Source organism: Morus notabilis, unplaced genomic scaffold, assembly GCF_000414095.1.
Source record: "Morus notabilis unplaced genomic scaffold, ASM41409v2 Scaffold1225, whole genome shotgun sequence".
Lineage (NCBI taxonomy): Eukaryota > Viridiplantae > Streptophyta > Magnoliopsida > Rosales > Moraceae > Morus > Morus notabilis.
Window position 1 is genome coordinate 446,056 of NW_010357682.1, and position 16,210 is coordinate 462,265.

Genomic DNA, 16,210 nt, shown 5'->3' on the forward strand with positions numbered 1-16,210 from the left:
AAATTAAAACACAAAAAAAAAAAAAACTAAAAAATACAATCACTTTCTCTCTATGTTTATGTCACATACAATTCCACTTCTCAATGAAAACCGTGAGCTGAGTTTATTTAGGACATGTTTTTTTGATGAGTTTAAATTTATGGTTTTGATTTTGCTACAATATTTTTCTCTTAACAAAATTTAAAAATAAAATGTTAGAATTAAAAATCACTGGTTTAAACTCTAAATGCACCTTTATTTATTTTTGGAGGGTAATGAGCTGAGTTTTATTAGATGACAGAAAGTGCCAAAAGCCAAGAGAACAACAATCCCACTGCTAGACAATTGTTCACCATTACAAAGCAACGGCAACAAAAAAGAAAAAGTAACAAAAACAATACCCACGTGACTAAAAAGAAAAGAAAATGAGCTACATTCATGAATAACGGAGGTTTATATAAAAAATGACTATTTATTTATTTATTTTTTTGCTTTTGCTAGTCTAGCAAAGAAAGAAAGAAATTGACAAGAAAAAAAAGAAAGAAAATTATTCTTTTCTTTTCACTAGAGGTTCTTTTTTTAGACTATTTTTAATTTTCAATATATTAAATAAATAGTTATCTTATTATGAAAAGTCCATTTTATTTCACTAATAATTACGTGCATGCTGATGGAGAAAAGAGTTGGAAAAATCCATTTACATTCCAAACCCGATGTTTTGTTATATTGATATTGATGTTTTTATCATATCTATAATTATAATATCTATTTTGATTGGATGTAGATATCATATCTATTTATTTTTTAAAAAACCTTTTATAGCGACCTCTTTAAGAGTCAACTCCTCTAATTATAATCGTGTCATTACGAGCTGACTCATGAGTTTTATCAATTCATGTTGGTGGTTAGCGATCAACTAAGTAAACACGTGTAAAGCTTATATTAGAGACTTAAAATGCGATTCTAATAATATTCTATCAAACCAACGATAGTAAATATTTATTTTAATTAAGGAACTTTATACGGTGAGACTTGTCATTTTGAACTACCGGTAAAAACTGATGTTTTAATCGTTATATTAAGGCTTCGTTCATTTCGCTGATTCGAGTTTAGTTACAGTAAAAAGCTCTCACAAACAGTCACATCTAACTTTTTACTACAGTAAAAGCTCTCATATAAAATCACATATCAACTTAAATTAAAAACTCGAATCAACGAACTAAACGAGCCCTTAATGGTCTGATTTGTAATTGAACCGGTATTGTATCGTGCGTTAAAATTTTTTAACGTAAACACTCATAAAGTAGACCGTTAAATACTTAATCAACAGTTAAAATTTAAGAGTTCTGGTTGTCATTAAAAAGGATAAATCCTATCCTAAAAAGTTCCCTTTGATTAAATAAAAATACACTACAACAAGCAAATAAATTATTTCAACCAAAAAAAAGTAAATAAATAAATAAAAATTGAGGGGGTTTATTTTATATTTTTAATTTTGGTAATTTTGGAGAGAGTTTAATTACCAACTCCGGTTGGGACACAGCCCAGAGCCACCACCACAACTCAGGTGGGTCCCACCCACTTCCTCACTTACACACACACTCTCTCTCTCTAACACCATCTTTCCTTTTTCCTTTCTTTTCTTTTTCTTTCTCTTCTCTTAATAATCACGTAATACCATTTCTCTCTCTCTCTCTCTCCTCTCTTTCTCTCTCCTCAATCTTTATTCTTCTTTCTTCTTCTTCCCCTTCTCCTTCTCTCTTACGCGTCCTCTTTCTTTCTCGGCACACATTAAGACCAGCCGTGTTACAGACGGGCATTTTTTGTCTTTTGAACGACTCAATTTACTTCTAACCATTTTCACATTTTTTTTAATAAATAAATAAAAAAAGTACATTTTGTATTTCCATTTCCCATTTCCCATTTCCCATTTGTTCTTGCTTCTTCTTCGCGGGGGGTTTGGTCGGATTCCCGTTTTGGATGGGCGAAACTGGATCTCTCGCCGAGTTCACGAGTCCTCAAGAAGAAAGGAAAGATCTGTTTCTGAGCTGGGTCTCTTCGATTTCCTCTTGATTTCGATTCTGGATTTTGGGATTTTCTAGAGAGAGAAAGAGAAAAGGAAGGGAGGGTTTTTGTTTGAGTTATGGCTACGGGTCGGCTTGTTGCTGGGTCCCACAACAGGAACGAGTTCGTCTTGATCAATGCTGATGAAAACGCACGGGTTAGTTTTGCTTCACAGAAAAAGAAAAACAGAAAATGAAAAATCCTCATTTTCACTTAATTTTCCTTGATTTTGGGGAATACTCAGATGCCCAAGTTTGAATATTTTTTATGTTTGGCGCTAGTTTGGTACAATTTGCTTGGATTTTGGGATTTTTTTGGGTGGGTTTATGTTTTTATTTATGTCTATTCCAAGTTTTAGCTGATTCTTTGTTTCTGTTGAAATGTGGGTTGATTTGAGGAACAAATTTTGGATTTTGATTCCTGTTTTCAGTCCTTTTTCTTATAAATCTCCAAACTTTGTGGAGAAACAGTCAAATAAGAAGTTATTCCTTGTTCTGATAGAGTTGGAAAAAGCAGTGCCAGTTCTGCATTTGCTGAAATATTGATGGGCATTTGTAATTATTTCGGTTACAAGAAGTTTGAGTGTTTTATTCTTCGAGATCTGCTTGGATCTAAGCCAACGAGACAAGAAATAAAGATAAAAATGCTTAATCTTGTCTTCTTTTAAGCTGAGACTGACAGAATGAGTGGAATATTAGTGTCGGCAGGTGGTCAAATAACTTGTATGCGGAGAGTTTATTGGATTGCTTGAGTATCTCAGTTAAAACGTTCCATATTCTGCAATTCTTACAATAGTTGCTAATTAAGAAGCTACTTTAACTAATCAGTAGAGTGATCTGCTTGAATTTCCGGTATTAAATTATTTTTATTTTTATTTTTGGAAAAAAAGGTGGAATTCCCAGCTTTTTTGCTATCCTCAGAAGGAGCATAGTGTTTATGTATCTTGTCTAATTTATAAGCTGAAATTCAGCACCTTTTTGTTTTTTTGTTGATTACTTAATTGGGCTGGATTCTGCTATGTTTCATCGGGACTAAGTCGCTTTCTGATCCTTACAGATAAAGTCTGTGCAAGAATTGAGTGGGCAAATATGTCAGATTTGTGGAGATGAAATTGAGATTACTGTGGATGGAGAGCTCTTTGTTGCTTGCAACGAATGTGCTTTCCCTGTGTGTAGGCCTTGCTATGAGTATGAAAGAAGAGAGGGAAACCAGGCTTGTCCACAGTGTAAAACCCAATACAAGCGTATCAAAGGTGAGAAATTCTCTCTTTTATTCTGGTTGCATCTGATCTGCTTAATCTCAAGAACTTCTCTTACCGGTAATTGAATTTGCAGGTAGTCCTAGGGTTGAGGGTGACGAAGAGGAAGATGGCATCGATGATATTGACAATGAATTCGAGTATGGAAACCTTGACGCTTCGGGCGCACATCAAGTTGCAGACGGTTCCCACCCTTATTCTTCTGCAGTCCTAGAACGTGAATCCTCTCCCCTTGGTTCTGAAATCCCTCTCTTGACCTATGGCGAGGAGGTAATCTAGTCAAGTCATTAAGTCACTCTTCATTCTCTATTTATGAGGTTTTGATTTGGATGATTTTTTTTTTTTTTTTTCATTTTAACAACTTACAAAATGTACCTCTGTTTCTTTTCAGGATTCTGAGATTTCCTCCGATCGTCATGCTCTTATTGTACCGCCATTTATGGGTAACGGAAACAGAGTTCATCCAATGCCTTATCCTGATCCATCTACACCTTGTAAGTCAATTTTGTTAGATTGCATATTGTCGTGTTTTTCTTTAATTATTATGTTTTGTGTTACTTTTTGTTTTGCATTGATCTTAATGCGTGTAACGTTGCAGTGCAACCCAGGCCAATGGTTCCTAAAAAAGATATTGCAGTATATGGTTACGGAAGTGTGGCTTGGAAGGATCGGATGGATGAGTGGAAGAAGAAACAGAATGACAAACTTCAGGTGGTAAAGCACCAGGGAGTCGATGATGGCGGACATTATGGTGGAGATGATCTGGATGATGCCGATTTGCCAATGTGGGTTACTCTTCCAAATTTTCACCATGGATAGATGCATATTCATTATGATTTTTTTTTTTAATTTTTATTTCCATATTCTTTAGATAGTTTTATTTCGTGAATTCCTCTTCGTTTGTTGACAATATTTTTTTTTGATGTAACCAGGATGGATGAAGGCAGGCAGCCACTTTCTAGGAAGATGCCAATCTCTTCAAGCAAGATAAGCCCATACAGATTGATTATAATACTTCGACTTACAATCCTGGGCTTGTTTTTCCACTATAGACTTCTACATCCCGTCAAGGATGCATATGGCCTGTGGTTGACATCAGTCATATGTGAGATATGGTTTGGTGTATCATGGATTCTGGATCAGTTCCCCAAATGGTATCCTATACAGAGAGAAACATACCTTGATCGATTATCACTGAGGTAAAAATGGGAAATTGGTTCCATAAATGATATTTTGTAGCTACTCTGTTTCCAGTCGTAATATGCACAATTCTGATTATCTTTAGCTTTCTCCACAAAAGTAGGGATGTCCCCGATCATTTTGGACGTGTTGACTGTTGCCTCATCCTTTGCTTTTGATACTTGCAGATATGAGAAAGAAGGCAAGCCATCTGAATTAGCAAGTATTGATGTCTTTGTTAGTACGGTGGACCCTATGAAAGAACCACCGCTAATTACTGCGAACACAGTTCTCTCAATCCTTGCTGTTGACTATCCAGTTGATAAAGTTGCATGCTATGTCTCTGATGATGGTGCTGCCATGCTTACATTTGAAGCACTTTCTGAGACGTCTGAATTTGCTAGAAAATGGGTCCCCTTCTGTAAGAAATTTAACATAGAACCCCGGGCCCCAGAATGGTATTTCTCCCAGAAAATGGACTATCTGAAAAATAAAGTTCATCCAGCATTTGTTAGAGAAAGACGTGCAATGAAGGTTTGTGACTTATCTGCCTGCTGTTTCTTTACATTGCATGATTTTTTCATATCTGTTGGACGGAAGTTTTGTGGTGTAATTATTAAGTGATGTATAAAGTTCAAATATATTGACTTTGCTTTCTGTTTATTAATACAGAGAGAATATGAGGAGTTCAAGGTCAGAATAAATGTGCTGGTATCCACAGCACAAAAGGTTCCTGAGGACGGGTGGACAATGCAGGACGGGACTCCATGGCCTGGAAACAATGTGCGAGACCATCCTGGCATGATTCAGGTGGGTTGGATATTTCTTTCTTTCTAATGGTTATAGTCTCCCAAAGTACAAGGATTTAGCATTCAATGTATATTATTTCTAATGTTTGCGTTTTATAAACACAACCGTTCATTTTTTTCTCTGGTTAATAAAGAAGCTAAAAAGTTGCAACATAGATGCTTGCTTTCATGCGTTGTTTTTCATTCAATATGGTTGTTTGTTACTTACTGTGTTGCAAAATAATGACCTACTTTGAAGTGATCTCATCATATTAATCTTCAACCTGGTTCTATGCTCGTTACTTACCTCATAATTTGTCCATGTCTAGGTCTTCCTTGGTAATAATGGAGTTCGCGATTTTGATGGAAATGAGTTGCCTCGTCTAGTTTATGTTTCCCGTGAAAAGAGACCCGGGTTTGAGCACCACAAAAAGGCTGGTGCCATGAATGCTCTGGTAAGCTTAAAATATCTATATATGTGAATATCCAATGTTGATCGCCCCTCTATTATTCTGCTTGACATGCTAATGACATATTTCTTGATTGTATTTTGAAGATTCGAGTCTCAGCAGTTATCTCGAATGCCCCATATCTTCTGAATGTTGATTGTGATCACTACATTAACAATAGCAAGGCACTTAGAGAAGCCATGTGTTTCATGATGGACCCTACATCAGGGAAGAAAGTATGCTATGTGCAGTTTCCTCAGAGATTTGATGGGATTGATCGGCATGATAGATACTCAAATCGGAATGTGGTCTTCTTCGATGTAGGTGCCCAATTTGTGTTTATTTTACGATTAATCATTATTCCTGTCTAGTGTTATGTGAGATTCTAATTTGTGATTGAAACAGATCAACATGAAAGGATTGGATGGTATACAAGGACCAATATATGTCGGAACTGGGTGTGTTTTCAGAAGGGTAGCTCTTTATGGATACGATGCGCCAGCCAAAAAGAAGCCCCCCAGCAGGACCTGCAATTGTTGGCCAAAATGGTGCTGCCTGTGTTGCGGGTCTAGAAAGAAAAAGAATGCTAAGGCAAAGAAAGAGAAAAAGAAATCGAAACACAGGGAAGCATCAAAGCAGATACATGCTCTTGAAAATATTGAAGAGGGAATAGAAGGTAAAGATTGCATTGTGAATATTATGTTATATTTTTCTCTAATACCGGACCATCCCCATCAAATGAGACTAAGTTGTGTTGCTATTTCAGAATCTAATGCTGAAAAGTCAGCAAATATGTCTCAAGTCAAATTGGAGAAAAAGTTTGGGCAGTCCCCGGTCTTTGTAGCATCTACACTTCTGGAGAATGGTGGAGTTCCTCAAAATATAAGCCCCGCATCTCTTCTAAAAGAAGCCATCCAAGTTATAAGCTGCGGATATGAGGATAAAACAGAATGGGGAAAAGAAGTATGTGAAAATGACATAATTTGATATTTAGACGAGTAATTATTTTTTATTATCACTAACTTCCATTTTTACCACTTCTTGTTGACCTTCAAACTTCTCGATCAAACTAGGTTGGCTGGATATATGGTTCTGTGACTGAGGATATTCTGACGGGATTCAAGATGCACTGCCATGGCTGGCGGTCTGTGTACTGCATGCCTAAAAGACCTGCATTCAAGGGATCTGCTCCTATTAACCTCTCAGATCGTCTGCACCAAGTTCTTCGATGGGCTTTGGGTTCGGTTGAGATCTTCTTGAGCAGACATTGTCCGATCTGGTATGGCTACGGGGGCGGGTTGAAATGGTTGGAACGCTTTTCTTACATAAACTCAGTTGTATATCCTTGGACCTCCATTCCCTTGCTGGTGTACTGTGCTTTGCCTGCCATCTGTCTTCTCACCGGGAAATTCATTGTCCCTGAGGTAACTTACCTCCCTTTGGATGCCATGTTAAAATGATCTTGTTACTGAAGTCCAATCAAATTATCTCTGCTTTGCAGTGGGTGAAACAATTCAGGCAATTTTAATGAGTTTAGTAGTTATAATGTTATAAAAAAGATGCAATATGTCTGATTCTTTACTACAAATATGCAGATAAGCAACTATGCAAGTCTTATTTTTATGGCCCTCTTCATATCCATTGCTGCAACGGGTATCCTCGAGATGCAATGGGGTGGAGTTGGTATCGATGACTGGTGGAGGAACGAGCAGTTCTGGGTGATTGGAGGCGTCTCGTCGCATCTCTTTGCACTCTTCCAGGGTCTGCTCAAGGTCTTGGCTGGTGTCAACACAAACTTCATGGTCACCTCAAAGGCAGCGGATGATGGAGACTTCTCTGAGCTTTACATCTTCAAGTGGACATCACTATTGATCCCTCCCACAACCCTTTTGATAATAAACATAGTTGGTGTTGTGGTTGGGGTCTCTGATGCCATCAATAACGGGTATGATTCGTGGGGTCCGCTCTTTGGTAGGCTCTTCTTTGCCCTCTGGGTCATCATCCACCTCTACCCTTTCCTCAAAGGTTTGCTTGGGAAACAAGACAGAATGCCCACCATTATTTTGGTCTGGTCCATCCTTTTGGCCTCAATCTTAACCCTCGTGTGGGTGAGAATAAACCCATTTGTCTCGAAAGATGGGCCCGTCTTGGAAATTTGTGGCCTGAACTGTGATTAGAATACATCATCATCTTCTCAAAATAAGAAAAACTCAAGTTGGGGTTTTACCAAATCTGTTCAGCATTTTGTGAGAGTTGCAGAAAAAGATTAACTCTATTCCAGACTTGGGGGCTAAGAAGAGGAAATTTTCCGGGTTTATATATATATATATATATTATTTTATTTAGTATGGGGGTGTAGATACAGAGGGGTTGGGGTGGCTGATACATTGCTATTGTTCTATTAATTCTTTTATTTTTGTTCCTGTGGGGTCTTTTAGTAGGGTTTTGTTTTTGTTTTTGTTTTTCTTGTTAGATTATTCTGTATTCTAGGACAGCATTGAATTATTATTTATTCCCTTGTCCTTACAATAGGGGATTCTTCATACGGGTCTCCAAGAGATCAAAAAAGTTGGCTCTTCTTGTTAATCTCTGTATTGTTATCTGCATACCACTTTGTCTAGACTTCATGTGTTTTACGTTTTTAAGTTCAGAAAAACACTACTTCGTAGTTTCTTTTGTAATCTTCTTGTGGAGTCACTTTTGAAGGTGACAAATTTTGTGGGATTTTCAAACTAGTCGTTTGTTTCTCAAGTACCCTTATTTTTACCCTTTTTCCCTTAAACCGTTCATGATCCATCCCAATAGGCACTTTATCAATGTACTTTTTTCAGTCAATAATTTCGGCCCATATTTCAATGGTGAGTGACAGTGTGTTCCACTCGGCTGCTAATTGGAATCTAACGTCTAGTTTGTAAAGTTTGAAATGGTACTTCTTGATCATGTTAGGGTATGTACTGACTCAAGTTTAATTGTGCCTAGTTATTATTTTATTGTGTTTGGAGTAAGGTTGAAGTTGTGGCTCATTGAATCTAAGGCATCTTCGCAGATTTAAATTTTTAATTCAAATTGAGATATGATTTGATATGAGAATTTTTTAAAGTAGCAGAAAAAGTTAAATATAATTTTTTGTAAGAGTTTTTAACTGTAATAAAATCAGAATTAAAAATTTGAATTGATAAAATAAATGAGGCTTAAATTATAAGTAATTTTCTGTTTTCAGCTGTCAAATGTGCATCAAAAATTATTTATTTTGTTAGTGAATGAATCTTTTCTCTTTTCAAACGTAGACAATTTATCCGAAGTATATATTACCTTCACTGTGTTTGCGTGCTCAAGCCCTTGTTTAGTTATGGGTTTAAGTTGTTTGAACTCATGAAACAAGTCTAAACCAGTATTTGGTTTGGAAAAAATAACAAGTGGTTTGAACTCTTAATGTGACGTTTAAATCATCAGTGAACGTTTGGTTCATGAATTCAAAATCATAATTCAGAACTATTCACGGTTTGCATGTGTTTTTTATGAGAGAAAACGCTGTAGCGAGTCACGAATTATGATTCGAACCATGACACGAATCTTCGTACCAAACACCCTAAAATCAAGGATTTTTGGGCTCAACCTCCCCTAAGTTTTCAAGGTTTAATTTTTCACTGGGAGAAACATATTTACATTTTAGAGCCTGTTTGGTTCGTGAATTAGAACCATAGGATTAGAACTATTTTTTATTTACGTGTATTTTTTGTGAGAGAAAATACTGTAACGAATTATGAATCATGATTTGAATTAGAGAACGAATTCTCTAACCAAACATGCTCTAAGTTGTTGAAGAGTTTTGTGATGGAAAATGCTTTCTTTTGCAAGGCTCGTGCCCTTTGTTCAAAGTTGCCAAGTTGGATTTGACTGCACTACTCAGAATGAGATAGTACACATAAGACTACGATAATTACATTTGTATGACGTCTAAGTTATTAAATTGTCAAAATTTCACTGGTGGAAGGGAAGCACCCCACAGAGCCGAGATAGATAATGTGAAAGTGAGAACGTTAGCTTGAATAATGCAAACATTGATGAGAGTCTGTGCCCTGGACACCAACAACTTTTAAAAGTATTGATTCATCTTTTTTATCTCGGAGTTTCTCTTATACGTCTAGAAAAATTAAACTATAAATAATTTTCTGTTTTCAGCGGTCAGATCTGTATCAAAAATTATTTATTTTATATATTTTTTTAATCTATTTAATTTTGATTAGATCTGATGGCTGAAATCAGAAATTACTAATTGTTCATTTTTGGCCCCAGAATGGGAGATCTGGGTTTTCTTAGTAAGGATGTGGAAGTGCAAGAATACTAGAAGAAATGGCTAGCTACCTCTTGAAGAAAATGAATTACCACCAACTTATAATAATAATAACTGTTATATATTCTTGAACAACAATTTCCTTTACCTTTTATTATTATTATTATTATTATTATTATTATTTTGAAAAAAAATAGGTGAATGGCTAAGACCACCTATTTTAAATTAACAGCCGATATTTTTATGGCCAAACTTTTTTTATAAGGGAAATCGCCTTTTTTCAGTGGTCAATAACTTATATACAATAATTTATCACTGATAAATCAGTTTATAATTCATTATCAATAATTTGTCACTAATAAATTGCTAATTCATCAAAAATGATTTATCGCTAATTGATATTCATCAAATATTTATGATAAACAACCAATTCAATTAGTGATATGCCGCCAATTCAATTAAAAATAAATAGATTTATTATTAATTTACCATGATTAATTACGAATAAATGACCATTTTCTTAATTTTATAAAATTCCAGTCATTTACTAAAAAACAACTCAAGAAATGGCCATCTTTGCGCATATCCATTTATTTTAAAAGAAATTTTCTTTGCTCTCTTCAGAGACTGAATTAACGCTAAAAGTTGTAACTATTTATTTATTTTCTCAACTTTGTTTTTTTTCCATTTGTTAATCAATGGGGTATATTGAATTGACTGCCTTTGGCTTTATATATAACATCCTCCTTCTCTCAATAATAATAATATTATGCCTTATTTATTTCATTCATTCGAGTTTAAAATTTGAGTTTTGCTACAATAAAAAGCTCTCAGAAATAGTCACATCTAACTTTTTTACTACAATAAAAAACACTCATATAAAATTATATCTCAACTCAAATTTTAAACTCAAATCAACGAAATAAATGGGGTCTTACTAACAATAATATTACTATCGTTACTCATAAAGAAAAGTAAAATAATAATAGTACTAATACTGTATATCTTAGACAAGACTACACTTCGTTACAAGTTGACAGTTGACCTTTTTCTTTGCGTCAATTCAACAAAAAAAAAAAAAGGAAAGGAATTATGGATTGACTCATGACTAGTCATACAAATTGATCAACCGAAAATAGTAAAAAATATGTCAATATAAAAAATTTAAAAAAATATATAGACTAAGTTTTAGTTATGGAAATTTATAAGTCATAATTTATCAAGTTATGATTTATAATCAGATAAGTTATGAATAAATTTGTCAAGTTATGATTCATAACTAGACAAGTTATGGATAAAAACCGTGAATTATGGACAATAACTTGTCAAGTTATGGTTCATAACCAGACAAGTTATGGACAAAAATAATAATTTGACCTATTTATTAACTTATGTAAACTATTGACCTATTAATTTTAATTCATCTCAAGTCTTGACCTATTTTCCTCTTTATGGTCAACTTGGAAGTCATACTACTCCTTTTTCTCATTGTGGACCGCCTTTTATTTTCTCTTTCAAAGAGCTAATTATTGTTGATTGCATTTATTAAGGGAAATCGCCTTTTTTCAGTGGTCAATAACTTATATACAATAATTTATCACTGATAAATAAGTTTATAATTCATTATCAATAATTTGTCACTAATAAATTGCTAATTCATCAAAAATGATTTATCGCTAATTGATATTCATCAAATATTTATGATAAACAACCAATTCAATTAGTGATATGCCGCCAATTCAATTAAAAATAAATAGATTTATTATTAATTTACCATGATTAATTACGAATAAATGACCATTTTCTTAATTTTATAAAATTCCAGTCATTTACTAAAAAACAACTCAAGAAATGGCCATCTTTGCGCATATCCATTTATTTTAAAAGAAATTTTCTTTGCTCTCTTCAGAGACTGAATTAACGCTAAAAGTTGTAACTATTTATTTATTTTCTCAACTTTGTTTTTTTTCCATTTGTTAATCAATGGGGTATATTGAATTGACTGCCTTTGGCTTTATATATAACATCCTCCTTCTCTCAATAATAATAATATTATGCCTTATTTATTTCATTCATTCGAGTTTAAAATTTGAGTTTTGCTACAATAAAAAGCTCTCAGAAATAGTCACATCTAACTTTTTTACTATAATAAAAAACACTCATATAAAATTATATCTCAACTCAAATTTTAAACTCAAATCAACGAAATAAATGGGGTCTTAATAACAATAATATTACTATCGTTACTCATAAAGAAAAGTAAAATAATAATAGTACTAATACTGTATATCTTAGACAAGACTACACTTCGTTACAAGTTGACAGTTGACCTTTTCTTTGCGTCAATTCAACCAAAAAAAAAAAGGAAAGGAATTATGGATTGACTCATGACTAGTCATACAAATTGATCAACCGAAAATAGTAAAAAATATGTCAATATAAAAAGTTTAAAAAAATATATAGACTAAGTTTTAGTTATGGAAATTTATAAGTCATAATTTATCAAGTTATGATTCATAATCAGATAAGTTATGAATAAATTTGTCAAGTTATAATTCATAACTAGACAAGTTATGGATAAAAACTGTGAATTATGGACAATAACTTGTCAAGTTATGGTTCATAACCAGACAAGTTATGGACAAAAATAATAATTTGACCTATTTATTAACTTATGTAAACTATTGACCTATTAATTTTAATTCATCTTAAGTCTTGACCTATTTTCCTCTTTATGGTCAACTTGGAAGTCATACTACTCCTTTTTCTCATTGTGGGCCGCCTTTTATTTTCTCTTTCAAAGAGCTAATTATTGTTGATTGCATTTATCCAAACTTAAATTTTCAATCTCCACAAACATTTGCATGATATTCTGCTCAAAGAACAGTAGATATTCAGATATTTTTTCTCCTTTCCCTTTTGCATGTTTATCGGACAAATATTTGTGTAGTAAAATCAAGGTTAACCCTATAAACGGTGTCTGAATTTTGGTGCAATCTCACTCTAATTTTTAATTTTAAAAGTCCTAAACTTAGACCTCAATTTATTAGTTTATTCCAGTTTGTCTTTTTTATTAATTGGGTGTTAAAAAGGGAATAAAGTACTAATTTTTACATTTTTGTGTCATAATCTGTATTTCGTGTACTATTAGTAAAATACTACTTTCTATTAGTATTACGCGCATGTTCTATCTTTCTTTTTGTACCCAACCGATCATAAAAAGGAATAAAATTGAAATAAACATGTAAAATTAAGGATGAATTTTATGATTTTTTAAAATCATGTCCATATTTGGCGTACTATTAGTAAAATATTATTTTCTATCAACCTAATGACTCATGCACATATTCTATCTTTTTTTTTTTTTACCCAATTGATCATAAAAAAGATTAAAATTGAAACAAACTGATTAAATTAAGGATGAGTTTTGAGATCTTTTAAACTTTAGGGTCCAAAGTAAGACTGATGATAAAATTTATGGACCATTTTATAAATTAACCCTGAAATCAGAGCGTGAATTTCAAAATTTTCTTATTTGCGATCTTGTCAAACTAAAACCTTCATTCATGTAATACTTTTTGAAGATTTAAATGACGTTGACGAGTTCGCTTTTCCTGGATTTTCTTCTAATTATTATGTCACTAATAACATAAGTTTTAAAAATAATGTCGTCGCATTCAGCTTTAATTTTCGTGTATATATTTTTAGGTTCAATTGATTAGTAATTGGATGTTTTGAGTGCCACAATTGAAAATATTTTTAAAACTTTTAGCACTTGTGAGGCGTTGAGAATATACTACAGCAAAAGTGAGTTTTTTTTAGGGTGCGTTTAGTTGAGTGGAAAGAAATGTAATAGAATAGAATGAAATCCAAATATGACGTTTAGTTGGATCTATAAAAAAAAAAGTGGTCATTCAAAAAGAATGACTATTCACCCATTTTGGGTGAATAATCATTCATTCATCACACGAGAAGAATAGTCATTCCAAGCTATTTTCTTCATTTTTTTCTATAATTGCCCTTCAATATTATAATATAATCACAATATATTATATAGTTGTTATATCTTATAATATGTAATATAATATAATGATATAATATGATATGATATAATGCAATATAATATATAATATAATTATAAATTATAATAAATTATATATTATTACGTAATTATATCTTATAATATAAGATATAATAATATTAAAATATAATATAATAATACAATAATATGACATAATATAATATAGTTGTAATATTGTAAAAAAATAATATCATGATTATATTAATAATTTTAATATTATTATTTTATTATATAATATGATCTTATTAATTATACTATATTGTATTAATATAATTATGTTTATTATATTAATAATATAATAATTAATATAATTAAATAATATTATAATCTTATAATTTCAATATTATTATTTATTATAGTGTATTACACAAGTTATGACTACATAATGTATTAATTATAATTTATTTATTTAATATACATAATTCTAATATTATTATCTATTATAGTGTATTACACACGTTATAACTATATAATGTATTAATCATAATATATTTATTTAATATAATATAAAATAATATATATTATATTATAACTATATATAATATAAAATAATATATATTATATTATAACTATATATAATATAATATAATATAGTTATAATTTTTAACTATATTTTAATTGAAATATTATTATTTATTATATAATCTTATAATATATTTCATAATATTATAATTATATTAACCATTTTATTATTATATTTTATATCATAATCATGTAAATATTATATAATAATAATTATATTATATTATATTACCAATTATATTGATATATAAAATATTAGTGTTATATATAATATAAGGGTAATTTTGTTAACATAAAAATATTCTTGTTCCATTTTATAGTATTGTTAAAATTACAACCAAACAAATGAATCAATTTTCTTTTTCATTCCATTCCATTACCATTCTTCTTCTCATTCTCATTCCTATTATCATTCCCTCACTGCAACTAAATGCACCTTAAAGGTCTAAATTGTTAAGTTTTTCTGGTTGTGGACCAAAATTGTCACGACCCCAAGGATAGGACCGTGATTATTGAGATATAATTAAAACAAATTAACTTAATTAAACTGAATTAATTAAGGAAAATCCATGAAAATAAAATAAAATATACAAATACCAAAATAGATATTAAAATATATTGCTCCAGGTCTTTCTTTTATAAACAATATTTAAAACTGCCCATAAAATCTAAGGAAAATAGTACAACTCTAGGATAATGTCGACCAATACAGTTTATATATAGAAATACAATATATATCATAATTAAAAACTGTAAATTCGAAACAAACTAACCACTTCGAATCTTGCACCTTCAATCCATTGACATCCATTCGCCATGCTGTAAATCTAAACCGCTAACTCTGGAGGGGGGTTTAAAACATTGACAGAAGAAAAATGCGCGGAAGGCCCAGTAGGATATAATTCTATAAAAATTTAATAATTAAAGTACTCACGGTCCGAAGACATACACCCGGAATCAATCGTCCTTTAAAGAAAGAAAATACTTACGTAATTGTAGCAAAATATCCGGATAATGAAAATATGCAAAGCCATAATATCACCACTGACCAAGAAGTGTCTCGTACGAGTTTCGAGACCTACCCCCAAGGATACGATTCCCATATCCCGATATCTGTGGCCATCATACGTTTTATCATTTCTTAAAATATCTCATTTTAAGAAAGAAAACTCTTTAAAATCTCATTTCTAAAATATTAGAAACTCAATAGCATTATTCATGCTATTTCCTTTAAAATCATTTATTTCTTTAAACATGTTTTGTGTTTAAAACATTTCATAGGCAAAAATCATTTAAATCATGGATATCAAGTATATAGACAAGAATATCCTACCTCTCGAATATCAAACCTGAGCTAGCCTTTCATTATCCTAGCCTCCGCTTTCCTCAAAACTTTTAATCTGATCCTTCAACTAACATTATCACAAAATAAAGTTTTAGGACACAATCCTCATTCCTAAAACAAATCAAGTTCAATTATGTTTAATTGTTTCCTATTAGTGTGACTTGACTCAAATCTAAGTTTCACAAACGACTTTATAATTCAATTTGGGGGTTCTTTAAAAATTGAAATCCAATTCATGGGTTTAATTTTCC

The 16,210-nt window shown here is 31.8% G+C and overlaps 1 protein-coding gene across 1 annotated transcript; it reads left to right on the top strand.

Annotated features, from left to right (window-relative positions):
* Positions 1-1,699: 1,699 nt before the first annotated feature.
* Positions 1,700-8,572, top strand: LOC21399569 (cellulose synthase A catalytic subunit 2 [UDP-forming]). Its single transcript, XM_010090435.2, has 14 exons — positions 1,700-2,200; positions 3,100-3,295; positions 3,378-3,571; positions 3,693-3,795; positions 3,900-4,086; positions 4,234-4,500; positions 4,669-5,014; positions 5,153-5,290; positions 5,598-5,723; positions 5,825-6,037; positions 6,123-6,393; positions 6,484-6,680; positions 6,791-7,141; positions 7,313-8,572. Exons 1-14 carry the CDS (start codon positions 2,123-2,125, stop codon positions 7,892-7,894), a joined length of 3,249 nt encoding a protein of 1,082 aa, XP_010088737.1. The 5' UTR covers positions 1,700-2,122; the 3' UTR covers positions 7,895-8,572.
* The last annotated feature ends 7,638 nt before the right edge of the window (positions 8,573-16,210 follow it).